The 27920-nt window shown below is 49.9% G+C and overlaps 1 protein-coding gene across 1 annotated transcript; it reads left to right on the top strand.

Annotated features, from left to right (window-relative positions):
* Positions 1 to 27256, top strand: LOC137535618 (NACHT, LRR and PYD domains-containing protein 14-like). Its single transcript, XM_068257477.1, has 13 exons — positions 1 to 19; positions 6738 to 6807; positions 9410 to 11084; positions 13743 to 13832; positions 13923 to 14093; positions 14754 to 14924; positions 16390 to 16560; positions 16719 to 16889; positions 16973 to 17143; positions 19717 to 19881; positions 23526 to 23702; positions 26294 to 26374; positions 26709 to 27256. The coding sequence occupies exons 2-12, from the start codon at positions 6786 to 6788 to the stop codon at positions 26340 to 26342; spliced, it is 3033 nt and encodes a 1010-aa protein (XP_068113578.1). The 5' UTR covers positions 1 to 19; positions 6738 to 6785; the 3' UTR covers positions 26343 to 26374; positions 26709 to 27256.
* Positions 27257 to 27920: the final 664 nt, after the last annotated feature.

Here is a 27920-nt window from a genome sequence, read left to right as displayed (position 1 = left end):
TCCAGCCTGCTCCCTCCAGGTAACTGATCTCTGCAGGGGTACTAGTGTGTAATGCAGATATACAGCACACTGGGGCCTTCTCCAGCCTGCTTCCTCCAGGTAACTGATCTCTGCTAACCTTCAGCTGGCCTTATGGGGAATTAGAACATCTGGCTCACCTAACAACCTAGAACTGGGAGATGTCAGTGCTCTGTGGCCAGGGATGGGCAACGTGGGCTGTACAGACCTTAGACTGGCACAATATGTAGCTCATATCCTGCCTCTGGTAGTCTCACATGCCTGCTGTGTAGGAGTTGGGGATCCATTAGGTGTAATAGGGGAGGAAGTACATTTCTCATACAGTAGGGTTCCCCGGTCTCTGATCTGTGTGGTGGGATCATCCTTCAGATCTGGTGTCAGTGTATTACTAGTCTTTAGAGAAGATTGTGTTTTGGCAATTACTTGCATTAACAGGGTTAAAAGAATCTTCAGGCAAAAAAAGCTTCACTTACCTGGGGCTTCTACCAGCCCCCTGCAGCCATCCTGTGCCCTCGCAGTCACTCACTGCTGCTCCGGTCCCCCGCCACCAGCTAGTTCTGCTTCTACCAGCGCCATGCAGCCATCCTGTGCCCTCATAGTCACTCACTGCTGCTCCAGTCCTCTGCCGCCAGCTAGTTCTGCTTCTACCAGCCCCATGCAGCCATCCTGTGCCCTCGTAGTCACTGCTGCTCCAGTCCCCCATCACCAGCTAGTTCTGCTTCTACCAGCCCCATGCAGCCATCCTGTGCCCTCGCAGTCACTCACTGCTGCTCCAGTCCCCCATCACCAGCTAGTTCTGTTTCTACCAGCCCCATGCAGCCATCCTGTGCCCTCGCAGTCACTCACTGCTGCTCCAGTCCCTCGCCACCAGCTAGTTCTGCTTCTACCAGCCCCCTGCAGCCATCCTGTGCCCTCGCAGTCACCCACTGCTGCTCCGGTCCCCTGCCGCCAGCTAGTTTCGTTTTTGCTGACGTCTGGGTTGGTGGGCCGCATTGTATACATTTTTACGCATTCCTGCTGGTGCAGGAACATTCACACTTTTATGCATTGCACCGCTAGCGCATAAAAGAAATGTGCTAATGTCCTGCACCAACAGGAATGCATAAAAATGTATACAATGCCACCCACTGACCCCGAGGTTGGCCAAAACTAGCTGGCAGGGGACTGGAGGAGCCATGAGAGACTGAGGGCAAAGGATGGCTGCATGGGGCTGGTAGTGCCAGGGAGGTGGTTAGCTGTCAGTGAGTTCTTGCCATGTTGGTGGCTCCTCTCACAAGACATGCCAGTCTGTGCATGAAGAATGGAGAGGGGGAGAAGTGGAGCCTGATCCACTATATGGGAGGGGGAGGAGCCTGATCCACTATACTCTGTGCAGAAGGGTATGGAGTACCATGTTCTCTTAGTACCACCAACACTGCATGTTCAGTATAAATCCTCAGAGGTAGTTAATCAGCTCTGCTGAGACACTAATTTCCTCACCTGTGCATGTTTTCTGCAAAACATGCGCTGTTGGTGGTGTCAGGAACTGGCCCCGCGGCACGCCTGCGTATACGGTTCCCCACTGCAGGTTTGACCAGATCAAGCGGGGAGCAGCCTTATTCAAGATACAAACAAGGCTGGGACCCCTTAATCACTTCTCACTGCCACCACTAGCTGTTGCTAGAAACGTCCACTCTGCTGTCAAGTGCTCACCCAATCTGCGTTTTAGTAGTCTGGTCAGCTTTGCGCTTTAGGCCACGCACACCCACACAGTACAGTTGTACAGTAACACAGCCCAATCAGGCACTGACTTGTAATGCAAGTTACACTGTAGTGCAGCAAAACCACTAACAGTCGTTCCGAACGATACTGTTAGCCACTCTGCTGTCGAGCGCAACAGTGCCCATACACACAATGCAATTACAATCTCATACGGTAGAGTTGCCCAAACGTACAATCAGGCACGGACTTATACACAGTTACACTGCAGTCTCTTCTAGGCTATGAGTGTTAGCTTAGTACAGCAGAAGTCAAGCTTATTAAATAACAATTTAATATTCCAGGAAAAAAAATGTAACAATGCAGAAAATATATACAAAAGATTTACAAAAACAAAGTACAAATTACAAAATACAAGTTACAAAGATACACACAGCTTTTTGCTTACCGCAATAAACGGGGAAAGACTTGAAATTCGCATGTCACAGCTAGCCCAGATGTGACAAGTAGCTTGGCAGACCGTGAGGTCACAAACGGGGAAATTGTGTTTGTTTTGGGGAGGGAACATTCAATGCCCCAGGCCTCAAATGGGCCTATAAGAACCTGCACAGGTCCTTCACAACTCGTAGCTCTCTGGAGATAGCAAGGACACGAAGGGCTGCCCGACTACTGGTCGAAGCGGCGTTCTCCCACCAACGACGTTCAAACAATGCTGATAACGTTTATTTTCCTGTCACACCTGGCTGACTTCAAAGCAATCCTGTTTCTTCAAAATCCAATTCCCACAGGCAGACGTCTACAGTTTGACAGGTCTAGTCCATACATCAAAAGATTACATTTTGGTTACAGGTAGCAGTTTGCCTGTAATTGCCTGTAAACAGACACAATCACCTCTGAGATTGTCTGCTATTCTCCCTCTATGCAAATGTACTCCAGGAGATTCAATTAGCAGTATCCAACTTCCAGAGGAACTGACTACAAAAGCTCAAAGACCTCCCTTTGTCATACAGCAAACAGTTTCCCCCAAAGCCAGAATGTCTGTAGCCGACATCAGTCAGAAAAATGACCAGAAATATGCTCCTGTATTATCCCTAACATCAGCATCATAACTAGCTGCTATTTCCTGACAGGTGGTACTTGAGGACAGGGTTAAAAAGCCCTGGTCTAGTGTATAGCCCTGTCAGCCTGTATGTGGGTGGCAGTAAAATCCTTCTATAGTAAACTCCAAGGGACCAGGAAAAGTAATATATCAGTTGGTCATACATTTTATACTTATACAGATGCATTTGCTGTGACCCGAGGACTGACTTTACTATGAGATTCTACTGTATCTGTTCAGCATGGAAACAAGGAGGGAATGGGGGAGTCAGGTGCTGAGGAAAGGGCACAATACAGATTTGTTGCAGGACTTGTATCAGATGCAACAAATGTTTTTTCTTTAAAGGTTATTATGCTGCTGCATATCTTCTAGAATCTAGAGCAGAGAGGAAGGCCTGAGTTTGTGTCTTATTTAATACAACAAAGTAACTCTGGCATGCTTGTCTAGCAGGTTTTCCCTTTCAGGGATCCTCTGGCTCTTGATGTGCTGATAGTTGGTTTCCTGAGAAACAGGAGGAAGGTGATTGAGATCACTGGCATGAGAAGTATTTTTGTAACTGCCTGAAACCTGCACCTTGCTTACACAAATACTTCTCATGCCATCAGATAAGGGGGCTGGAGAATGGTCAGGAGATGCTATCAGATAAGGGGGCTGGACAATGGTCAGGAGATGCCATCAGATAATGGTGCTGGAGAATGGTCAGGAGATGCCATCAGATAAGGGGGCTGGAGAATGGTCAGGGGAGGCCATCAGATAAGGGGGCTGGAGAATGGTCAGGGGATGCCATCAGATAAGGGGGCTGGAGAATGGTTAGGGGAGGCCATCAGATAAGGGGGCTGGAGAATGGTCAGGGGACTTGTGATGTCTTTAGATGTTAGCAGCATAGTTACTTTTCTGTATTACTGTACATTATGCCAGCTGAGATGTCCACTTAAGTGTTTTGTGTAGTAGATATAAATCAACATATACAGAGTTACAGAAGATGGCCCTGCAAGGTTCCTACATATGGGTCCCAGTGTTCTCCCCACTCTTTTAGCCTAGTGCTCCACCTAGCTAGTTTTGGTGAGCACCCGGCTATTAACGGCTCACCTCCTCCTCTCTTGTAAGCAGAGTTGTCCAGAAAAGCTCCGGCCTTCCAATTTCTCATCTCACCCCACCTGGCTACTTTTTCATGCCTCCCGGCTACTTTCTCATGCCACCCGGCTGGAAAAAAATTTCTGGGGAGAACACTGGGTCCATAGTCGAGCTGCTTGTACACATGGCCATAAAGATTGTTTTATGACTTGCATTCCAGTTACTGCACCTCTCTACCTGCTGGGTATGTTGGCCGTTGTGAGGCTGCTGTAGCCTTGGCTATACAGACCTCAGGCTGGTGGATGTATGGGCCAGTGCTGGGATACATCCTCTTGGCTATACAGACCTCAGGCTGAGGGATATATTGGCCAGTGTTGGGATACATCCTCTTGGCTGTACAGACCTCAGGCTGGAGGATATATTGGCCAGTGTTGGGATACATCCTCTTGGCTGTACAGACCTCAGGCTGGTGGATATATTGGCCAGTGCTGGGATACATCCTCTTGGCTATACAGAACTCAGGCTGGAGGATATATTGGCCAGTGTTGGGATACATCCTCTTGGCTGTACAGACCTCAGGCTGGTGGATATATTGGCCAGTGCTGGGATACATCCTCTTGGCTATACAGACCTCAGGCTGGGGGATATATTGGCCAGTGTTGGGATACATCCTCTTGGCTATACAGACCTCAGGCTGGGGGATATATTGGCCGGTGCTGGGATACATCCTCTTGGCTATACAGACCTCAGGCTGGAGGATATATTGGCCAGTGTTGGGATACATCCTCTTGGCTATACAGACCTCAGGCTGGGGGATATATTGGCCGGTGTTGGGATGCATCCTCTTGGCTATACAGACCTCAGGCTGGGGGATATATTGGCCAGTGTTGGGATACATCCTCTTGGTTATACAGACCTCAGGCTGGCATATATATTGGCCGGTGCTGGGATACATCCTCTTGGCTATACAGACCTCAGGCTGGGGGATATATTGGCCGGTGCTGGGATACATCCTCTTGGCTATACAGACCTCAGGCTGGGGGATATATTGGCCAGTGTTGGGATACATCCTCTTGGCTATACAGACCTCAGGCTGGGGGATATATTGGCCAGTGGTGGGATACATCCTCTTGGCTATACAGAACTCAGGCTGGAGGATATATTGGCCAGTGTTGGGATACATCCTCTTGGCTATACAGACCTCAGGCTGAGGGATATATTGGCCGGTGTTGGGATACATCCTCTTGGCTATACAGACCTCAGGCTGGGGGATATATTGGCCAGTGTTGGGATACATCCTCTTGGCTATACAGACCTCAGGCTGGGGGATATATTGGCCAGTGCTGGGATACATCCTCTTGGCTATACAGACCTCAGGCTGGGGGATATATTGGCCAGTGCTGGGATACATCCTCTTGGCTATACAGACCTCAGGCTGGGGGATATATTGGCCGGTGTTGGGATGCATCCTCTTGGCTATACAGACCTCAGGCTGGGGGATATATTGGCCAGTGTTGGGATACATCCTCTTGGCTATACAGACCTCAGGCTGGGGGATATATTGGCCGGTGCTGGGATACATCCTCTTGGCTATACAGACCTCAGGCTGGGGATATATTGGCCGGTGCTGGGATACATCCTCTTGGCTATACAGACCTCAGGCTGGGGGATATATTGGCCAGTGTTGGGATACATCCTCTTGGTTATACAGACCTCAGGCTGGGGGATATATTGGCCAGTGTTGGGATACATCCTCTTGGCTGTACAGACCTCAGGCTGGGGGATATATTGGCCAGTGCTGGGATACATCCTCTTGGTTGTACAGACCTCAGGCTGGGGGATATATTGGCCAGTGTTGGGATACATCCTCTTGGCTATACAGACCTCAGGCTGGAGGATATATTGGCCAGTGTTGGGATACATCCTCTTGGCTATACAGACCTCAGGCTGGTGTATATATTGGCCAGTGCTGGGATACATCCTCTCGGTTATACAGACCTCAGGCTGGGGATATATTGGCCAGTGCTGGGATACATCCTCTTGGCTGTACAGACCTCAGGCTGGGGGATGTATTGGCCAGTGCTGGGATACATCCTCTTGGCTGTACAGACCTGAGGCTGGGGGATATATTGGCCAGTGCTGGGATACATCCTCTTGGCTATACAGACCTCAGGCTGGGGGATATATTGGCCAGTGTTGGGATACATCCTCTTGGCTATACAGACCTCAGGCTGGAGGATATATTGGCCAGTGCTGGGATACATCCACTTGGCTATACAGACCTCAGGCTGGGGGATATATTGGCCAGTGTTGGGATACATCCTCTTGGCTATACAGACCTCAGGCTGGGGGATATATTGGCCAGTGTTGGGATACATCCTCTTGGCTATACAGACCTCAGGCTGGGGGATATATTGGCCAGTGTTGGGATACATCCTCTTGGCTATACAGACCTCAGGCTGGGGGATATATTGGCCAGTGCTGGGATACATCCTCAGGCTGGGGGATATATTGGCCAGTGCTGGGATACATCCTCTTGGCTATACAGACCTCAGGCTGGAGGATATATTGGCCAGTGTTGGGATACATCCTCTTGGCTATACAGACCTCAGGCTGGAGGATATATTGGCCAGTGTTGGGATACATCCTCTTGGCTGTACAGACCTCAGGCTGGTGGATATATTGGCCAGTGTTGGGATACATCCTCTTGGTTATACAGACCTCAGGCTGGTGGATGTGTAAGATCAGTGATTGGTCGCTGGATAAAGAGCTGTCTTGCTTGTGGTGTTGAGGTTCCTCACATTTCTCCCCCCCCTCCTCCTCAGTGACTGTTTTGTTTCTCTTTCAGGTGTGGTCAGTGCTTCCTTCATACCTGCAATCAGTCCGGTTGAGCACCATGGCAGAAGCTGCTGTGAAAGGTAATCCAGCTCTCTATCTTTGCCTGGAGAATTGACCTTCTCTTGCCCAGATTGACAATGAGATTCCATATATTTCCCGCTTTCATGTAAGCCGTATATTGCTCATATGTGGATCCATCAGATTCCACCAGATGTGCCCCTGATTGGTCCACTATAGTTGGATGCAGTCTTGAGATGGTGACTCTCTAAGGTTTGGCACTAGGAATATGGGGTAGAAGATGGTCCATTACTGGAGATAAGCCAGAACATCATGTGAGGTCAGAGATGGGTTTTCAGATCCTGAAAGGCATTGGAGTACAATCAGAGGTTGTGAATATGCTCTGTAGGGGGCAATATTTACTAGTTTACTTACTGTAGGCCTACTCATAGACTCTCACCTGTATGAGGCTGTCAGTCCTGCTGCTGTTTGGTCCAGCAGAATCTAGGTTTTAAGTGGCCACAATGATGATCATGTCCCAGCCCCTAGCATGGTGGTCCTTTCCTGGCCACTAGTGTGGTGAGAGGTGTAGCCATGTGTGCTGGTAATATCTGGTACAGCAGAATGTGAACATGGCTGGAAGTGTTGCTCCACTGACCTCATGGCTTAGAGCAGTGGTTCCCAACCTTTTCCAGGTCGTGACACATCATGCCAAACATTCAGATATACATGACACGTCCCGTATGATAGAAAAGATTCAGTAACAATCTGCTGATGCTGCAGGCACAATGAGGGGCTCAGTAACAATCTGCTGATGCTGCAGGCACAATGAGGGGCTCAGTAACAATCTGCTGATGCTGCAGGCACAATGAGGGGCTCAGTAACAATCTGCTGATGCTGCAGGCACAATGAGGGGCTCAGTAACAATCTGCTGATGCTGCAGGCACAATGAGGGGCTCAGTAACAATCTGCTGATGCTGCAGGCACAATGAGGGGCTCAGTAACAATCTGTTACTGAGCCCCTCATTGTGCCTGCAGCATCATCAGATTGTTACTGAGCCCCTCATTGTGCCTGCAGTATCAGCAATCTGATGATGCTGCAGGCACAATGAGGGGTGCTCAGGTGTATAGTGGCCCCAGTACATGCAGCCAGGTGTATAGTGGCCCCAGTACATGCAGCCAGGTGTATAGTGGCCCCAGTACATGCAGCCAGGTGTATAGTGGCCCCAGTACATGCAGCCAGGTGTATAGTGGCCCCAGTACATGCAGCCAGGTGTATAGTGGCCCCAGTACATGCAGCCAGGTGTATAGTGGCCCCAGTACATGCAGCCAGGTGTATAGTGGCCCCAGTACATGCAGCCAGGTGTATAGTGGCCCCAGTACATGCAGCCAGGTGTATAGTGGCCCCAGTACATGCAGCCAGGTGTATAGTGGCCCCAGTACATGCAGCCAGGTGTATAGTGGCCCCAGTACATGCAGCCAGGTGTATAGTGGCCCCCCAGCTGGAGCGGAGCAGCAGAGAGGAGCATTGGGTAGAGCAGCGGGGAAGGGCGGACGTTTCCCCCCCCAACTTCCCTCACCTTGGGGCTCCTCTCCCTGGCTCTCCCCTCCATAACATGGCGGCGGCGGTGGCTGGCAGCGGCGGCGGTGGGCGGGACTTACCACCTCCAGTGTACCAGCGAGTGGACGCTGTGCCTATGCGTGCAGCTAGTCTGGTCTAGTGAAGACCAGACTAGCTGCAAGCACGCACACACAGCGTCCACTCGCCGGTACACTGGAAGGTAAGTCCCGCCCACCGCCGCCGCTGCCAGCCACCGCCGCAATGTTATGGAGGGGAGAGCCCAGACGAGCAGAGAGCGGCGACACATAGCTGGTGCTGCCGCGACACATAAATGTGTCGCGGCACACCGGTTGGGAACCTCTGGCTTAGAGGATTGCCTCCTATGGATCTAATTCTTGCATGAATTCTGCAATCTGTACACAGCGTTCTTCCTAGCCATATAACTCTCTCTATACTCTGCACTGCTAGCTGTAGCCATATAGCCCCTCTATACCCTGCACTGCTGGCTGTAGCCATATAGCCCCCCTATACCCTGCACTGCTAGCTGTAGCCATATAGCCCCTCTATACCCTGCACTGCTGGCTGTAGCCATATAGCCCCTCTATACCCTGCGCTGCTGGCTGTAGCCATATAGCCCCTCTATACCCTGCGCTGCTAGCTGTAGCCATATAGCCCCCCCTATACCCTGCGCTGCTAGCTGTAGCCATATAACTCTCTCTATACTCTGCACTGCTAGCTGTAGCCATATAGCCCCTCTATGCTCTGCTCTGCTAGCTGTAGCCATATAACCCTCTCTATACCCTGCACTGTTGGCTGTAGCCATATAGCCCCTCTATACCCTGCACTGTTGGCTGTAGCCATATAGCCCCTCTATACCCTGCGCTGTTGGCTGTAGCCATATAGCCCCTCTATACCCTGCGCTGCTGGCTGTAGCCATATAGTCCCTCTATACCCTGCGCTGCTGGCTGTAGCCATATAGCCCCTCTATACCCAGCTCTGTCTTGTGCTTCCTCACCTTGGTTGCCTCAGGACATGTAGACAGTGGTGACTTTGTCAAGCAAAATTACTTGTTGCATACTCATTTGAAGTCTTCCAACTTTATTTTATTTTTTTCTCATACTTAGACTGGAAATCGAAGTTCCTGGCAGTGAAGGGTGGCCTCCAGCAGGTTGCTGGGCTGGAGAGAAGCTATCCCAGGCTCCGACCCTTTCAAGTTAATAGAGAGGAAGGCCGAACCATTCCTCATACTGGCACTCTGCTGGAACAAGCTGAAGTCAGAAAGTCCTCAAACCGATATTCCCCATCTTCAGTCCAGGACCTCGTTGTTGCAGACAGCACTGGCTTTGTCCCCAGGAACCTAGTCTTGTTTGGACCTCATGGAATAGGAAAAACAACCACCTTACAGAAGATCATGCTAGACTGGGTCTCTGGAGTCCTATATAAGGACAAGTTTAACTTTGTGTTCTATATGAGCAGCAAAGATCTCAATCAGATTGATGGCAGCATCAACATTACCAAACTAGTGTCAAAAACATGCAAGCTAGAATGTCCAGAGGATGTGATGAAGTCCATTTTTGAAGATCCCACCAAGATTCTTGTCCTGATTGATGGATTTGATGAGCTCCATTGGACCCTGGAAGATGACTATGATGACTATGAAGACCCTTTCCTGGAGACACACAAAGATACTTTCCTGAGATGCTGGTTCAACAAAGATGTCCTCAGTGAGACCCCACTGATCATCTCTTCATCATCCTTGTCACTGAAAAAGCTCAAAGATGTGGTTAATGATCCTTGTTCCATTGAACTTTTGGGACTCTCGGAGAATGAGATTGAGAAATATCTTCACCAGGCTTTTCCTGAAAAAGATCAGGCAGAGCAGGCGATTTCTGTCTTAAAAGAAAATGGGGTTCTGTGGAGCTTCTGTGCTGTACCTTTGACCTGTCAGCTTGTCTGTACTGTCCTGAAGGCTGGAATGAAGAAGGACCTAGCCTCTGCAAACTGTAAAACCCTGACTTCAGTTTATCTGCTGTATCTCCAGAGCTTGTTGAAAGGTCATGCCAGTGGTAAGCCTGTAGAGGCCTGTCTAAAGAAACTGTCTGCCTTGGCCAATGAAGGGGTCCTGAATCACAAAACATTGTTTGAAGAGGAGGATCTAACAAGGCATGGACTGTCCATCACAGATGTAGCCTTTGTCTTCCCAAATGCCACCCTCTTTCAGCAGGATGTGGAGGCCCCATCCAAGTACAGCTTCATTCACCTGAGTCTTCAGGAGTTCTTTGCTGCCTTGTACTACGTGTTGGGGCATGAAGCTGAGGATAAGGAGACCAGTGGTGTGAAAGGTGACTCTTTCCTCCCAAGAGTATGCAAGGAAAAATCCATCAGTTATCTGGCAGAAAATCACCCATTCTTGGTTGCCCCTGTAAGGTTCCTCTTTGGTCTTCTCCACAATGGTCAGTTGAAGGAGTTGGCAAGCAGCATTGGGTGTAATGCTTCCTTGAAGGCTAAAGCTGCTGTGGAAAATTGGCTGATTGGTGGAAAGTGCTCCAGAATTCCCATTGCTGCCCTTTCTTGTCTCTATGAAGCGCAGGATGATGGTCTATGCAGAAGATTGCTCAACACTGAAAACCCTGTGGTAGAACTGGGCTTTTACTCTGGGGCAATGGAGAACATCTGTACCCGAGAACTGCTCTACTGTTTCAAGGATGGCAAGAACTCCCTGAGCCTGGAAGACTTCCTGATGAGACCCAATGACCTGCAGCTGCTTTCCACCCTCTTCCATGGTGCTCCAAAGCTCTCGTAAGTATTCTCGTGACCCTGATGGGATGAGGTGGGAGCTTTTAGGTGTAGCTTCTCAGACATGAAGAAAGGTGTGGTCTACTGCCTGATCCAGAGGCAATCCCTGTAGCCACAACATGAAGTCATCTCACCCCAACATGGATCAGATGTCACTGTCCACACAGACTGCAGTGATCTCCCCAGAAGCTGGGTGGGGCAAGATAAAAGCATGCAGGGCTGCTGCTTCTGTACGCAGCTCTGCTGATAGCATAGGAGGAGGTGAGACAGACAATGACAGCTAGGTGCTCACTTAAATTAGCCGGGTGGCGCACCCAGCTAAAAGTCTGGGGAGAACACTGGACTGCACACACCACAGATGGGTTACAGTAACTCACATTTCTGCTGTGGACTTCTGCCACTGTCCTGCCTCATTGCCACAACTTCTGGTTGGTGGGTGACTGACATGTCAAATGCCTGCAGGTCCTTCCTTGTGGGGTTTATGGGGAGCACATTGCTTTCCTACAGGGGTTGCTCAAAATGACAGCCTAGGGCAGGGGTCCCCAACCACCAGTACACGGCCCCCGCTGCTGTTACCTTAGCCAGGGGCTGCGTCCTTTCCATGTAACTGATTCACAGCAGCTGCTGTGATGAGGCAGGAAGCAGAAGAGAGCAGTTTCCATAGTAATGGCAATACATATTGCCGCTACAGGAAGCTGCGCTCTCCTGCTTCCTGCCTCATCACAGCAGCCATGGGGCGTGCTGCTGTGAATCAGTTGCACGGGAATATAGAGGACGCAGCGGCCAGCTAAGGTAACTGCAGCGGCGCCCCCCCTAGGGAATCTTGGGCACACCATAGTCTGTAACGTTATAGCACAGTAACTTGGGTGCCTTCAGAAGACTGAGCCCAAATTGCCATTAAAAGGTGTAGTTTAGACACCGCAATAGCTGGCAGCCAAATTGCATCTTTCCCCCTGAGTCTAAGGTGGCCTGGGGGGAGGGGGGAAGGGTTTTTTATTTTATTTCCTTTTTTATTTCCTCTTTACGGACCCGGTGCTGGTCTGTGTGGTCCGGGACCTGGGGCCGGTCTGTATTTTTAGGCAAGAGGGTACCAGTTTGCTAGTTTTTGGCTGCTGCATGTTCATTTCCTGTCTGCAGCCATGGATGGATTGTTAGTGTCACACCAAACTCAGTCCCAGGAGAGGACGTCGAGAGATGGGTTTGTCATGTGTGCATGTCTGCACTATGCATGTTACAGGGACACCTACAATTATTGGATACCTCTACACAGTGTAGGTGACTACACAAGAGCATATATTCTCTTGTACAAAGACCCCAGATTTTCCCTTAGCTGTAGGGATAGCAGTGGGCCCTGGATAGTTTCTGTGAATTCATTTGAACATGAGTTCAAAGGGTTTACTTTCTTACTGTATTGCTGGCCCCCACCCCTTAAAGGGTACCTAAACAGAGGGATATGGATATTTCCTTTTAAACCATACCAGTTGCCTGACTATCTCCTGCTGATCTCTTTGGCTGCAGTAGTGTCTGAATCACACCTGAAACATGCATGCAGCTAATCCAGTCAGAGCACCTGATCTGCATGCTTGTTGCGGGGCCGTGGCTAAAAGTATTAGACATGGGATCAGCAGGAGTCAAGCAACCGGTATTTTAGAAGGAAAAATCCATCCTTCTCAGTTTTGGGTCCCTTTAAGCACCTGCCTAATATCTTATATACATGTCTTGAGGGGATGTGCCTGGATCTATGTTCTACACTTGTCTGGCACACCATGTACTGCTCACAGGGGCAGTTAGGACTAGGGAGGAGTGCTAGTTAAAGGGAACCAGAGATGAAGATCAAACATTTTATACAAAGGGCTTCCTCCAGCCCCATACACTCCGCTCTCTCCCACACAGCCGTCCTCCGCTGGCTGCAGCCTCAGAACCAGGTACTCGCTCTTCCGACATTTGGAGCCAGTCTAAACATAAGAGCTGTGCCGTTTGCATATTTCTCTAGAGGGCGCACTTCTCCTGCGTAGGCTTGCTCCAATGTAGTCAGTGATGGGACCTGGTTCTCGTCACTGCAGGCAGAGGACGGCGGTGTGGGAGCAATCAGAGCATGTGGGGCTGGAGGAATCCCCTGGTATGTACTAGACAAGACAAAACCTTTATATCGTGCTTTTCTCCTGGCGGACTCAAAGCGCCAGAGCTGCAGCAGCCACTAGGGCGCGCTCTATAGGCAGTAGCAGTGTTAGGGAGACTTGCCTAAGGTCTCCTACTGAATAGGTGCTGGCTTGCTGAACAGGCAGAGCTGAGATTCGAACCCTGGTCTCCTGGGTCAGAGGCAGAGCCCTTAACCATTACACCATCCAGCCACCACAAATACTAAATCTATATTTTCCCTTTAAGTTACAACTTCATGTCTGAAGAGAACCAGAGCTCAACTAGCCCTATCCTGGCCCATAGTTTGCATGTCACTAATTATTGGTATATGCTTACTTTGTACTCATTCCTGACCTCAGAATTGAGGATTGATCAGACCCTCAGCCTGTCCTGTTGGGAAATTGGTGGGTTTTTTGTGACTTTGTACTGATTGATCTAGTGAACAAAGCGATGGAGACTCTATGGATTAGGAAAAGTTTCAGGCCTGAACTTTTCCCTTCTGGTGTTGCCTATTTCTCCTAGATTTACACGATGTGGATTTGCTGAAGACCTGGAGATGCCAGGAAAGTCTTCATGGTTGTCCAACACAAACAGTAAAGTCAAAGAACTTGAGTAAGTGGAGTCTCCTTTCTAGCCAATATCTCTTGGGTGGGAGAAACCTTGTTGCAGGAACACAGCATGAACTGTCTCCTCTTCCTGCAGGTTCCATGTGTGTGTGGTCACCCCAGCCTTCTTCAATGATCTCGCCTCTCTCCTCTCCACCAGCCGATCTCTCACTATACTTCACTTGAGTCACCACAACCTGGAGGTCTCTGCTGTGAAAGCTCTGTGTGATGGTCTACGCCACCAAGACTGTATCCTGCAGGAACTCATGTGAGTCATTCTTGTGGGGGGGACAAATCTTGTGCTTTCACTTGGGGACCCCATCCTGTTGAGTACCTGCTAGCTTTATAAGGTGTCCTCTTTCTTGGCCTTGTTCAGAATGTGGTGTTATATACAGGAATATCTGTAGAGAAAGGAGCTTGCCTTATTGATCTTGGACTCTCCTGGAAAAGGGTAGACCTCTAGTTACTTAACAGTTGGCGGGGATGTCCCAGCATTGACATAATGTGGGAGGGACAACTTCTTAATGTGTGCAAAGGATGCTTTTAGAATTGTGTGGGCACAACTCTGGCTTTTTGACTCTTGGACAGTTAGACTCATCTCACTTTGGCAACATCAGTGGTGCTTCCTACCTTGCAGGGGACACAGAGTGCAGCACAGGCGATCATGGATGCTGCATGTAGCATTGCTGAGATTGGAACACGACATTTCCATTGAGCTGATGGTGCTGTCCATTCATTTGAATGGAGTGCACTTTAGCCACAAGGCTGTTTACCACTGGCAGAGTGCTAGTGTGATCTGGCCCTGAAGGCACTTGTGTCTGGTCTGCTTCTCAGCTAACATTTGTGTTATGTGGACACAGTGCATAGTGTGCTCAGGCCCTTAGCTTGCTTATTCATTTCCCCACATGTCTGTCATTTCTGCCCACAGACTGAATGACTGTAACCTGACTCCAAACTGCTGTGAAGAGCTGGGCTCTGCTCTCAAGATCAACCGCTCTCTGCTCAAGCTGGACACGGCACTGAACAACCCGGGGGAAGCTGGTGTCAAATTCCTGTGTGAGGGGCTGAAGGAGCCAGGATGTACCCTGCAGGATCTCAGGTGAGGGCTGAAGGTCTGCAGGGGAGTGGTGGTGGGGGGGGCTGAAGGTCTGCAGGGGAGTGGTGGGGGGGGCTGAAGGTCTGCAGGGGAGTGGTGGGGGGGCTGAAGGTCTGCAGGGGAGTGGTGGGGGGCTGAAGGTCTGCAGGGGAGTGGTGGTGGTGGGGGGGGGGGCTGAAGGTCTGCAGGGGAGTGGTGGGGGGCTGAAGGTCTGCAGGGGAGTGGTGGGGGGCTGAAGGTCTGCAGGGGAGTGGTGGGGGGCTGAAGGTCTGCAGGGGAGTGGTGGGGGGCTGAAGGTCTGCAGGGGAGTGGTTGGGGGGGGCTGAAGGTCTGCAGGGGAGTGGTTGGGGGGGGCTGAAGGTCTGCAGGGGAGTGGTTGGGGGGGGCTGAAGGTCTGCAAGGGAGTGGTGGTGGGGGGCTGAAGGTCTGCAAGGGAGTGGTGGTGGGGGGCTGAAGGTCTGCAAGGGAGTGGTGGTGGGGGGCTGAAGGTCTGCAGGGGAGTGGTGGTGGGGGGCTGAAGGTCTGCAGGGGAGTTGTGGGGGGGGGGGGGGGGGGGGGCTGAAGGTCTGCAGGGGAGTGGTGGGGGGGGCCGAAGGTCTGCAGGGGAGTGGTGGGGGGGGGCCGAAGGTCTGCAGGGGAGTGGTGGGGGGCGGCAGGAGCCAGGCTGGGCCCTTGTGTAGGCCGCACTAGGTGGCAGGCTGGGCCCTTGTGTAGGTGGCAGGCTGGGCCCTTGTGTAGGCCGCACTAGGTGGCAGGCTGGGCCCTTGTGTAGGTGGCAGGCTGGGCCCTTGTGTAGGTGGCAGGCTGGGCCTTTTGTATAGGGCGCACTAGGTGGCAGGCTGGTATGGATTACACTGCTTCAGTGAACCTGCGGTGAGGGATATGAAGGCTGCCATATTTATTTCCTGGTAAATACTAGTTTCCTGGCAGCCCTGCTGGTTTATTTGGCTGCATCCTTGTCCATGCTGTCCAATCTTGTCAGATCTGATGTCAGACACCTAATCTGGTGTATGCTTGTTCAGGGGCTATGGCTAAAATTAGAGACTGAGGATCAGCAGGATAGCCATGCAACTGGTATTGCTTGAAAGGTATTTGACAGCCTCCACATCACTCTTACGTCAGTTGTCCTTCAATGCGCTCTGCAGAGGCAATTCAACTGAATGTTGGTGGTTGTCTACAGAGCATGTACTGCTAATTGTAATAGGAGGTGGTGGTATTGCATGGGAGTGGTTCAGACACATTGGAGATGACTGAAGGTCAGTGGTGTAGGCTGCATGTAGGTAGAGCTTCAGTGCTCAGGCTCCTCCTCTTGGAGGTGTCAGCCAGGTCATGCCTCCTGCCAGCTCATGTTACATGGGAGTGGTTCAGACACACTGGAGATGACTGTAGGTGGAGCTGTGATGCTCAGGAGTTTGATTTGCTGTGCAGGGCTTGGCATTGGGTCTCATGCATTGTCTGTCTTCTCTAGGCTGGACTTCTCTGAACTGACTTCCTCCTGCTGTGAGCACATTGGGGCTCTCCTGAAGACCAACCGCTCCATCACTGTCCTGCACATGAAGGATAATGACATTAAGGACGCCGGGGCTAAACTCTTGTGTGAGGGCCTCCTACACCCTGGGTGTCGCCTGAAGGAACTGAGGTGAGGTCAATGTCACACAAGCTTGGGGTGGAGTTGCATGCCTGGGGTAGACTGGCCAATGGGGGTGGGCAGCCATCTCCCTGAGGTGGCCTAGCCAATGAAGGGAGTTCAGTTTTTTATATTTTATATAGACTCATATCCGGTCTTGATCTCTGCAGGCTGAATGAGAACAGCATAACCTCAGATTCCTGTGAGGACTTCAAGTCTGTTCTTCTGAAGAACCACACTCTGACCATGCTGGACCTGACCTACAATAAGTTGATGGACTCTGGAGTGAAGATCCTGTGTGAGGCCCTGAGGGACCCGGCCTGCACTCTGCAGGAACTGAAGTGAGTGGTTCAGACAGGCCCACATGAGCCTCGGTCCACACTGTTTACTGGCCAGCCTAACCTTGTCCTTCTTCTCTGTCCAGCTTGCAGAACACCGAGCTGTCTCCAGACGCCTGTCAAGATATCGGCTCTGTCATCACGGTCAACCGAACTCTGCACCACCTGGATCTCACCTGGAACAGTATCAAGGACTCTGGAGTCAAAGTGTTGTGTGAGGCCCTAAAGAATCCAAACTGCACCCTAAAAGAGCTGAGGTGAGCCTCTAAATCTCCCCCTGAGATGCTGCTGCTCTGGTGCTCCTCCCCCTGAGGGTGACGCTGCTTCACCCTCTGAGCGTTCGGCTGCTCTGTCTCCAGCCACAGAAAGGGGACTTAACTGACATGTAATAGCCTGGGGTAGACTAAAACCTCCCCAATAAGCTGCAGATTTCCTCTTCACTATCCTATGGAAGGAGTGTCCCCTGGTAATCTGCAGATCTCCCCCCGGGGTGAAGCATATGGACTTGTCATGCAGGAACACCGATGAATAGTCCCTTAACTTCCAACGCTTTGAGATGAGAGGGGTGCTGTAAGACACGCCCCTGCCTCCCCTGTAATTACACCCACTGCCACACCCCTTGTCATGCTCCTCATGCATACCACATTATTTGGAAGCCAAAGCTGTTTTATCCTTCAAACCATGCTAATCCTCTCTACCATCCAATTTTAAAATGAAGGGAAAACACTCAATTGAAGGGAATAAAGTTTATAGCCAATGAAACGCCTTTTTACAGTAGATAAAATACATATTTCTGAAAGAGGGATTTGGTTCCCAAGAGGGACAGAGGGGAGTTGTGATAGAACTTCTCCCTCACAGCTTCAGTGCCCTCTACCAGCTGGGGTGGCCATGAGCAGAAGGTGAGGACTCTGCCCCATCAGTGGTGGGCTGGCCGTGAGCAGAAGGTGAGGACTCTGCCCCATCAGTGGTGGGGCGGCCATGAGCAGAAGGTGAGGACTCTGCCCCATCAGTGGTGGGGCGGCCATGAGCAGAAGGTGAGGACTCTGCCCCATCAGTGGTAGGGTGGCCATGTGCAGAAGGTGAGGACTCTGCCCCATCAGTGGTGGGCTGGCCGTGAGCAGAAGGTGAGGACTCTGCCCCATCAGTGGTGGGGTGGCCGTGCCCCATCAGTGGTGGGGTGGCTGTGAGTGGAAGGTGAGGACTCTGCCCCATCAGTGGTGGGGCGGCCGTGAGCAGAAGGTGAGGACTCTGCCCCATCAGTGGTGGGGTGGCCGTGAGCAGAAGGTGAGGACTCTGCCCCATCAGTGGTGGGGTGGCCATGAGCAGAAGGTGAGGACTCTGCCCCATCAGTGGTGGGGTGGCCATGAGCAGAAGGTGAGGACTCTGCCCCATCAGTGGTGGGGTGGCCATGAGCAGAAGGTGAGGACTCTGCCCCATCAGTGGTGGGGCTGTTGTAGCATAAATGTGACAATCCAGCCCCGCGATCCCATGTAAATGATGATAAAAGATCGTTTGCTGGGTTGTCCAGTAACGTGACAAAGCGCACCAATCCCATCTAATCTGCTCCCGTTACCATTTGGGGAGTAGTCACATCAATGGCTTGAAATACAATGAACAGACTGATGCTAAAGATTGGTCCCCCACAAGGTAATGTGACAACCACACGCCAATCCCGTATTACTAGGCCAGTTGCCATGCAGGTCTCATGCACTAGAGACTTTTGGAGGCAAATCCACTGTGTGCACAGTAAAAAGTTAAGATTGGTTGGTGGTACCCATACATGTACAATCAGTAAAATCTATTTCACACTGGAAATTGGGTAATTTCACTGCCACCACTCTTCAAGTTCTGGAGGAAAGACTCCCGCTAGCTATTCCTAGAGGGCATAAACGATAATTTTGCTAGTTAGGTTCGCAAATTTACAAGAACATAATAAACTATGCGGTATTATGACTCTTCAGAGGACAGCTTCTTTGTAGCAGCAATCAGATAACCAGAACAGGCACAAGACTGAATAACGATTTTATGCTAAAACCACATACGCAAATATACCGGTCAGTCAGAACAGATTGAGGTGACAGAAAGGAGCAGAGATGAAAAGGACATGGAATGTCTTATAATGCTGATTGCTGCATGGGCTACCAATAATGGTATTTCCAAGTCCTCAAGTCCTTGGCTAGGACTTGTTGTTGCCATGTGGCCAGAGGCCTTTGTTAGAAGGGAAACCCCAAGGTGGGCACCTGCCAGAGTCCAGCTAGCTGTTGGTTGATGGATGGTAATTCAACATCATATTAAAGGTATAAGACCCGTGTCACATGACATCCAACACACTGCAAATGTGGAGGCCCTGGCAGCTCTGCAGCACAGGAAATATGACAAATACAGAAGTTTATGGATTATTATAGAGATGTTCGGTTTACTGTAGAGTCATCTCCTCTGTGGGCTTAGTCAGCTGGTAGATGGCCTCCTTGGCCCTTTCAGGCTGTAGTCATGTGACAATCCCTGCTGAGATTGGTGCTGGCCAGTCCCAGAAACTATTCCTTAAATTAGATCTGTCAAACTCTAGTCTAATCTGATGGATGGGATTACAAACCTATGGGGCCCCATGTGGCCACGAGAAGCTTTTTACATCTGGGTAAAAGGCTCTGCAGTTAAACTGTCAGTGATTGCTAGCGGGGGGAGGGCATTTTGGTATTTGCAATGGAATGTGCCTTTGTGACTCAAATAATGCATTCAATATGACCTATGAAACGTGTCATGGGGGGCAGCAGTGCAAGGATACCCTCTGCCTATAGCTGGAAACAGTAATGAGTTGTCCTGTCTTCCCCAGGTTGTATGGATGTGATCTGACAGTGTGTGAGGACCTCGCCTCCGTCATCCACACAAACCACACTCTGACCAAACTGGAGCTGTCTGGAAACCAGTTTGATGACCAAGCGACAAAGGCTTTGTGTGAGGCCCTGAGGAGCCCCGGATGTTCCATGCAGGAGTTCCGGTAAGTGGCGTGTGGTAGTACAGACCTGGCTGAGGGGCAGTGCTATCTTTCTGTCCCTGATGGAAACATGAATTGGTGGTAAACCCTCATGAAAATACTTGTACAGAGGTGCCAAGATGGGATAAAACCATTTAGGATAATGCCACCTCTTTAAATTGGCTATATCCTGTCTTGGTGTCCATGTATTTTCATCGTCTAGTCCACCCTTGGTAGGGATGTTCCCCATTCTATCTACGGAGTACCTTTACCTGAGTTGGGTCAGATCTTAATCTCCCCTCCCACCTTTACAGTGGCTGCCTATGTGGTAACCCACTCTTAAGGTAGCCATACACTAGTCTATTTGCCATCAGATTCGACCAACAGATCCCTATCTGATCAGAGAGGGATCATATGGCCGCCTTTACTGCAAACAGATTGTGAATTGCTTTCAGCATGAAACCGATCACAATATGTGGAGCTGCCGCCGCCAGCTATACATTACCTTATCTGGCCGACCTCCCCGGTCTCCGCTGTCTTTTTCTCCATGCAGGTCTCCGGTCCGGCTAGCTTACTTCACTGAACTTCCTGTCCAGGGGAAGTTTAAACAGTAGAGGGCTCTCTACAGTTTGAACTTCCTTTCCCAGCAGGAAGTTCAAGGAGCCTGGAGTGGAGAAGACAGCAGAGACCATGGGGAGTCACGCCAGCCGGAGCAGGTAATGGATCTCCGCTGTGTTGCGTTGGGCATTCGAACACCGCTATCGACGCACTCCCGACCTGCCGGCGATCGAGAAACATCCTCGCTGGATCGGGAATGGTTTCGGCCGGAAATTGTTCTGTCAGCGTTTGTGTGATTTCAGAATCAGATTTATTTCGCCAAGTGCAGCAGTTGCCACACTCGGAATTGTTTGTGGTACACATCGGCAGAAGACATAGTTGTGCAAAGCATGCAATGACAGACAACATTGCATGCTTTCACAGCAGATTTGATCAGTTATTCAATCTGCTGTATATCGGCGGGAAATCGTGAGGTGTATGGGCCCCATTACATACTACACTATATTGGGCTCTTTTTTTTTTTTTTTTTTTTTTTTTTTTTTTTTTTGTGGTAACCCTTGATCTAGCAGCAATGCATGACTCACAACAGTAAACGCTGCCGAACAAAATTAAGGCTTTAAGTTCTAAAAATACTGCAGCTTTCTCAAACAAAGCTTAACCATCAACATCGAGGTCCACTCATACATGTAAGCAGCCAGCTCCTGTAGACCAGGTCCACTCATACATGCAAGCAGCCAGCTCCTGTAGACCAGGTCCACTCCTCAAACATGCATGCAGCCAGCTCATGTAGACCAGGTCCACTCCTACAGCATGCATGCAGCCAGCTCATGTAGACCAGGTCCACTCCTACAGCATGTAAGCAGCCAGCTCCTGTAGACCAGGTCCACTCCTACAGCATGTAAGCAGCCAGCTCCTGTAGACCAGGTCCACTCATATATGCAAGCAGCCAGCTCCTGTAGACCAGGTCTACTCATACATGTAAGCAGCCAGCTCCTGTAGACCAGGTCCACTCCTACAGCATGCAGCCAGCTCCTGTAGACCAGGTCCACTCCTACAGCATGCAGCCAGCTCCTGTAGACCAGGTCCACTCCTACAGCATGCAGCCAGCTCCTGTAGACCAGGTCCACTCCTACAGCATGCAGCCAGCTCCTGTAGACCAGGTCCACTCCTACAGCATGTAAGCAGCCAGCTCCTGTAGACCAGGTCCACTCCTACAGCATGTAAGCAGCCAGCTCCTGTAGACCAGGTCCACTCCTACAGCATGTAAGCAGCCAGCTCCTGTAGACCAGGTCCACTCCTACAGCATGTAAGCAGCCAGCTCCTGTAGACCAGGTCCACTCCTACAGCATGTAAGCAGCCAGCTCCTGTAGACCAGGTCCACTCCTACAGCATGTAAGCAGCCAGCTCCTGTAGACCAGGTCCACTCCTACAGCATGTAAGCAGCCAGCTCCTGTAGACCAGGTCCACTCCTACAGCATGTAAGCAGCCAGCTCCTGTAGACCAGGTCCACTCCTACAGCATGCATGCAGCCAGCTCCTGTAGACCAGGTCCACTCCTACAGCATGTAAGCAGCTCCTGTAGACCAGGTCCACTCCTACAGCATGTAAGCAGCTCCTGTAGACCAGGTCCACTCCTACAGCATGCATGCAGCCAGCTCCTGTGGACGAGGTCCACTCATACAGCACGCAAGCAGCCAGCTCCTGTGGACGAGGTCCACTCATACAGCACGCAAGCAGCCAGCTTCTGTAGACTAGGTCCACTCATACAGCACGCAAGCAGCCAGCTTCTGTAGACTAGGTCCACTCATACAGCACACAAGCAGCCAGCTTCTGTAGACTAGGTCCACTCATACAGCACACAAAGCTAATGTATACAAGGTTCACCTGTAATACATGAGCTGTCTGCTTGCATGTTGTAGAACTTGATATTTGAACTAGTAGCAACAGGGGTTCTCAAACTTCAATTAACCTGAAGCATGAAGCCGAGCCACACCACTTCCAGAAACATTCAAACCTACAAAATGTCTGCTCATCCTTCTCCGGCCGTAAAGGAGGGACACTTGCAGCCAAACTGCTATTACCCAAAATTTCAGGTAGTATTCATAAACTGTCTGCTGCTTAGGAGTGGGCCAATCCTGTGGAGAGGAAACAATCGTTGTGGTGAGTTAGCTTCTCCAAAAAATGCTGCAGTGTCAAATTAAAATTTTCCATTTTGTTATGCAACGTCTTTTACAAGGGTTAATTTTGAATTGGCCACACCCAATTGCCCCTCCCTTTATGGTCTGAGTAGGCGGAGCACAGCTATTGTACAGTGATTGGCTCCTCCTGGACAGAGATAAATGGATCCGGCCATTCGAGTGTATTTCTAGCCAAACCTGAGATTCTGATTTTGCTTAAATGCCTGCCAGAGATGGTCAATAGAGCCCATATGGCAAAAGATGGCCTCAAGTCTTGTGCCAGCCAGAGCCTTGCTGCCTGTATCGGTAACCCTAGCTGGGCCTGGCCAGAGCCCTGCTGCCTGTATCGGTAACCCTTGCTGGGCCCGGCCAGAGCCTTGCTGCCTGTATCGGTAACCCTTGCTGGGCCTGGCCAGAGCCTTGCTGCCTGTATCGGTAACCCTTGCTGGGCCCGGCCAGAGCCTTGCTGCCTGTATCGGTAACCCTTGCTGGGCCCGGCCAGAGCCTTGCTGCCTGTATCGGTAACCCTTGCTGGGCCCGGCCAGAGCCTTGCTGCCTGTATCGGTAACCCTTGCTGGGCCCGGCCAGAGCCTTGCTGCCTGTATCGGTAACCCTTGCTGGGCCCGGCCAGAGCCTTGCTGCCTGTATCGGTAACCCTTGCTGGGCCCGGCCAGAGCCTTGCTGCCTGTATCGGTAACCCTTGCTGGGCCCGGCCAGAGCCTTGCTGCCTGTATCGGTAACCCTTGCTGGGCCCGGCCAGAGCCTTGCTGCCTGTATCGGTAACCCTTGCTGGGCCCGGCCAGAGCCTTGCTGCCTGTATCGGTAACCCTTGCTGGGCCCGGCCAGAGCCTTGCTGCCTGTATCGGTAACCCTTGCTGGGCCCGGCCAGAGCCCTGCTGCCTGTATCATTCGGTAATGCTTGCTGTTTCCTCAGGGTGGGATATTGTGCCATGACAGCTACATGTGCAGAAGAGGTCCTGTCTACCATCAATACAAACAAGACCCTGGAGGTGCTGGATGTCTCCTTCGGCTATGAGGGGGAGCCTCCTGCTGACATAGATGACCTCTGCAAGAAGTTCCACCACCCAGCAGCTACTGTGGAGAAGAACGAGTAAGTGCCATGGTTGTCCATTCTCTGCCACCAGGTGGCTCCAGTGTTCAGAGCCTTGTGTGAAGGGATGAGGGTGCAACAAGCAGACCAATAGTTCAGAGAAATCTCCTCCTTCAGTCCATATCCCGCAATAGTAACACTCCATGGAAAGCATATACAGCAGATCTGCTCACTCACAACCTGAGCACAATTCTCACTCTAAATAAAGCTGTTTCCAGGAAAGCCTGGATCACAATGGACTCTATTCTCAATGAGTTACCGCATGAGTTAAATTAGGTAGTGATAAACACTGACCAAAATATCTCCATTTTCAAATTCTCTTTTTCTCCCTAAAATACCTCATCTGGGAAAAGTGAGATAAGTGTGGTAATTACCTCAATGTATCTCCAATTTGAGATTCTCAATTGTAAAGTTGGTGGTAAGGATTATTTTTATCCCCTACAAATGGTAGGTGATTATCACTTCTCTGCTTTTGGCCTTCAGGATGGAGCCGTTTGAGCTTTCTTTGCTCGAGTTTGTTAGTTTTACATAGAAGGCAGAAGAGACGAGTGTGTCTAATCTCAGGGTGTCCTTTCAGACCTCGTACAGTCTTTTAGATTTAATGGATGCCGAGGAGGAAATTCCTCTCTGCACTAAAAGATAAGCAACAGCATAATTACCTTTAAAAGAAACATTTCTTTGTTACAGCTGCTACACATCTAACAATCTCCAGTGTATGTACTTCCTGCTTTCATGGAAGCAGACATAGGGTTAACATTCTGTGTTTACATATTAGCTGCTGTGCTGAGGCAGCCAGCTGGCACAGCTGAGGGCTAAAATTACAGTTGTGATTATTCACAGATGAGGGGGAATTAGGCTAAATTATATACATACAGGATGCATTTCTATAGGCTTTCCTTCTGTCCTGTGCAAGAGTTGAGGTCCCACTGTAAATGTGACCGGCTTTCCTGGGCCGTCTCTGTGTAATGGGCGGCAAGCATATGGGCTGCCCTACAGTGGTCAGAAAAGCTGTATGTATTACTGACAGTTTTATCACCTGTTTTACCACACTTTTATCAAACCTTTATCACACTTAGTGAAAATAGTGAGTATTCACTACAAATGTACCATTTTTAGTGAATTATCACTGGAGGTCATTTTTCACAAAAGTTACCGCACATGGTTTTGTGAATAGAGCCCTATAGGTCTTAAAGAGAATCTGTATTGTTAAAATCGCACAAAAGTAAACATACCAGTGCGTTAGGGGACATCTCCTATTCCCCTCTGTCACAATTTTGCCGCTCCTCGCCGCATTAAAAGTGGTTAAAAACAGTTTTAAAAGGTTTGTTTATAAACAAACAAAATGGCCACCAAAACAGGAAGTAGGTTGATGTACAGTATGTCCACACATAGAAAATACATCCATACACAAGCAGGCTGTATACACCCTTCCTTTTGTATCTCAAGAGATCATTTGTGTTTCTTTCCCCCTGCAGCTCTCATGCACTGAAGTTTCAGGCTGCTCGTTTCTGCCTGCAAACAGCTTTGCCCTTGTCTGTAATTCTTCAATATGTGAAAGCCCAGCCAGCTCAGAGGACGATTTATCCAGCTTGTAAAAGAGAGAAGCTGCCCTAATCTAAATAATACACAGGCAGTGTGCATAGAGGGGCCTGGAAGGGGGAGTTCATAGCAGAACCACAACACTGAAGACCTTGGCAGCCTTCCAGACACAGGCCGACAAGTCTGACAGGGGAAAGATACATTGATTTATTACAGAGACTGTGATAGCAGAAAGTGCTGCAGTAAGCCAGAACACATTAGAATAGCTTTTTGAACTTGTAGGATGATTAAGAGACTCCGTAACAAAAATTGCATCCTGTTTTTTATCATCCTACAAGTTCAAAAAGCTATTCTAATGTGTTCTGGCTTACTGCAGCACTTTCTGCTATCACAGTCTCTGTAATAAATCAATGTATCTTTCCCCTGTCAGACTTGTCGGCCTGTGTCTGGAAGGCTGCCAAGGTCTTCAGTGTTGTGGTTCTGCTATGAACTCCCCTTTATGCAGACTGCCTGTGTGTTATTTAGGATTAAAGCAGCTTCTCTCTTCTCTCTCATCTTTTACAAGCTGGATAAATCGTCCTCTGAGCTGGCTGGGCTTTCACATACTGAGGAATTACACACAAGGGCAAAGCTGTTTGCAGGAAGGAAAGAGCAGCCTGAAACTTCAGTGCATGGGGGAAAGAAACACACAAATGATCTCTTGAGATTCAAAAGGAAGGCTGTATACAGCCTGCTTGTGTATGGATGTATTTTCTGTGTGGACATACTGTACATCAACCTACTTCCTGTTTTGGTGGCCATTTTGTTTGTTTACAAACCTTTTTAAAACTGTTTTTAACCACTTTTAATGCGGCGAGGAGCGGCGAAATTGTGACAGAGGGGAATAGGAGATGTCCCCTAACGCACTGGTATGTTTACTTTTGAGCGATTTTTAACAATACAGATTCTCTTTAAAGCCACGCCAAGGACACACCCTCACACTGAGTTCTGTTTCCTTTCCCTCTGCAGGACACACCCCCTCACACTGAGTTCTGTTTCCTTTCTCTCTGCAGGACACAGGACGGTACTTATATCTACTTCAAGTATAACAAGCAGAAGTGATTCTTCATCTCCTGCAGGAGGAACACCTGAAGGTAATTATCCAGCCTGACTTGCTAAGGGGTAACTCCGGCTATTCTCACTGCTGGGGAGTGTTAGAACCTGTCACATGGGGGAAAGTTTCCTCCAGTGGGTGGATGAAGAGAGGGGAACTGTTTCCTTATTAGACCCACCTATACAGGGCACTGCTGGTTGGCTTGTCCCTGTCCTGGTGCACTTCTCAGTCTTGTGTTGTCAGGACAAGACTTGGCTCCTGCAAGGGTTGGTGCAGGTCAGTGGAACTGATTAGGACTGGCCTTAAAACTGAACCTTGAGGCCCAGTGTTTCAGGCCAGATGTTGGAGCAATAACTTGTAATCTTGTTTTCCAGGGACACCTAGCTGCTGCTGTTCCATTGGCCTCTCGCACACGACCCTTTGAACACCTTCTCACTTTCACTTCTGTATGGCACCTGGGCTGCAGGAAACATGGCGACTCCTGTCTGAGCTGGAAGATGTCCTAAACCCAGAAACATGTTTGCAAGATGTCTTCAACTGCCAGAAACCTCTAACCAAAGACTCCAAGCACCTTAACTTCAAAACCGGTTCCTCTGGTGGTTGTCCTGCTTCCTTATGGTCTAATTCTCCCCAGCCCCCAGTTATGACAGGTCAGGTGACAGGTGTAGCTAATGTGATAGGATGCTGCTGGAGGCCTTACTCTCTCTAGGTGTTCTCTCCTGACCCTGCACTAGTTGTGTAGTATTTAGAAGGTTGACTTTTGCACTAGAAGATTGATCTGCCATGTCTACTTCAGAATTCTGTCAGTATCCAGCCTCACCCAGCAAAGGACAGGTGATCAATGCTTACTGAGCTATCTTCATTACTCAACGTATTCTAAATGTGCACAATATGGTAAAGAAATAAAATAACTTGCAATAAGCGCCTTGTCTCTGGTGTGGTCATTGGACTCTGGTCCTGAGGGGGTTTGGCCATTACACTGGGTCACTCTGCAGACTAGGACTCTGGTCCTGAGGGGGTGATGTAATTTCTGTAGATTGACACTGATGAATATTGAGGTAGCAGATTGCCCAATAATGGTTTCTGGAACATGCAAGGTATCGGGTAAGGTCTGAGGACATTCCAGAGATCCACCAGTACTGTAAGTGGCCAGTGATAGGATTAAGGTTCTACCAGACCCTTCACTCATCTGTATAGGAAAGCCATGGCATTCTGGGAATAAAGACCACTACACGTGGTACTCTAATTTCTTAAAAGCAGATTACAATCTTAATACACGTACTCTAATTTCAACTTATTTGTCAGGCAGAAGAGGGGGTAGGCATGAGTCATAAGCTGTTAAAACTCACAGCAACGGGCCGCTGTGACTTGGCAAAGCCACTCGGCCGCTGTGACTTGGCAAAGCCACTCGGCCGCTGTGACCTGGCAAAGCCGCTCACAGTATAACTGCATACCATTGCTCTAAATCACAGGGGCATGACTCACACTCCTGACTAACAGGAAAAAACTAAACGGCTCTCAGCCTGAGAAGAAAATGGAAGCTCCACAACAAAGCGGCCTCAGGCCTTCCCTTTGCAGCTAGTAAG

Source organism: Hyperolius riggenbachi, chromosome 10 (genome assembly GCF_040937935.1).
Source record: "Hyperolius riggenbachi isolate aHypRig1 chromosome 10, aHypRig1.pri, whole genome shotgun sequence".
NCBI classification, from domain to species: Eukaryota; Metazoa; Chordata; class Amphibia; order Anura; family Hyperoliidae; genus Hyperolius; species Hyperolius riggenbachi.
Note: the sequence above shows the minus strand (reverse complement) of the source record. Positions and strands in the feature narration are given on the sequence as shown.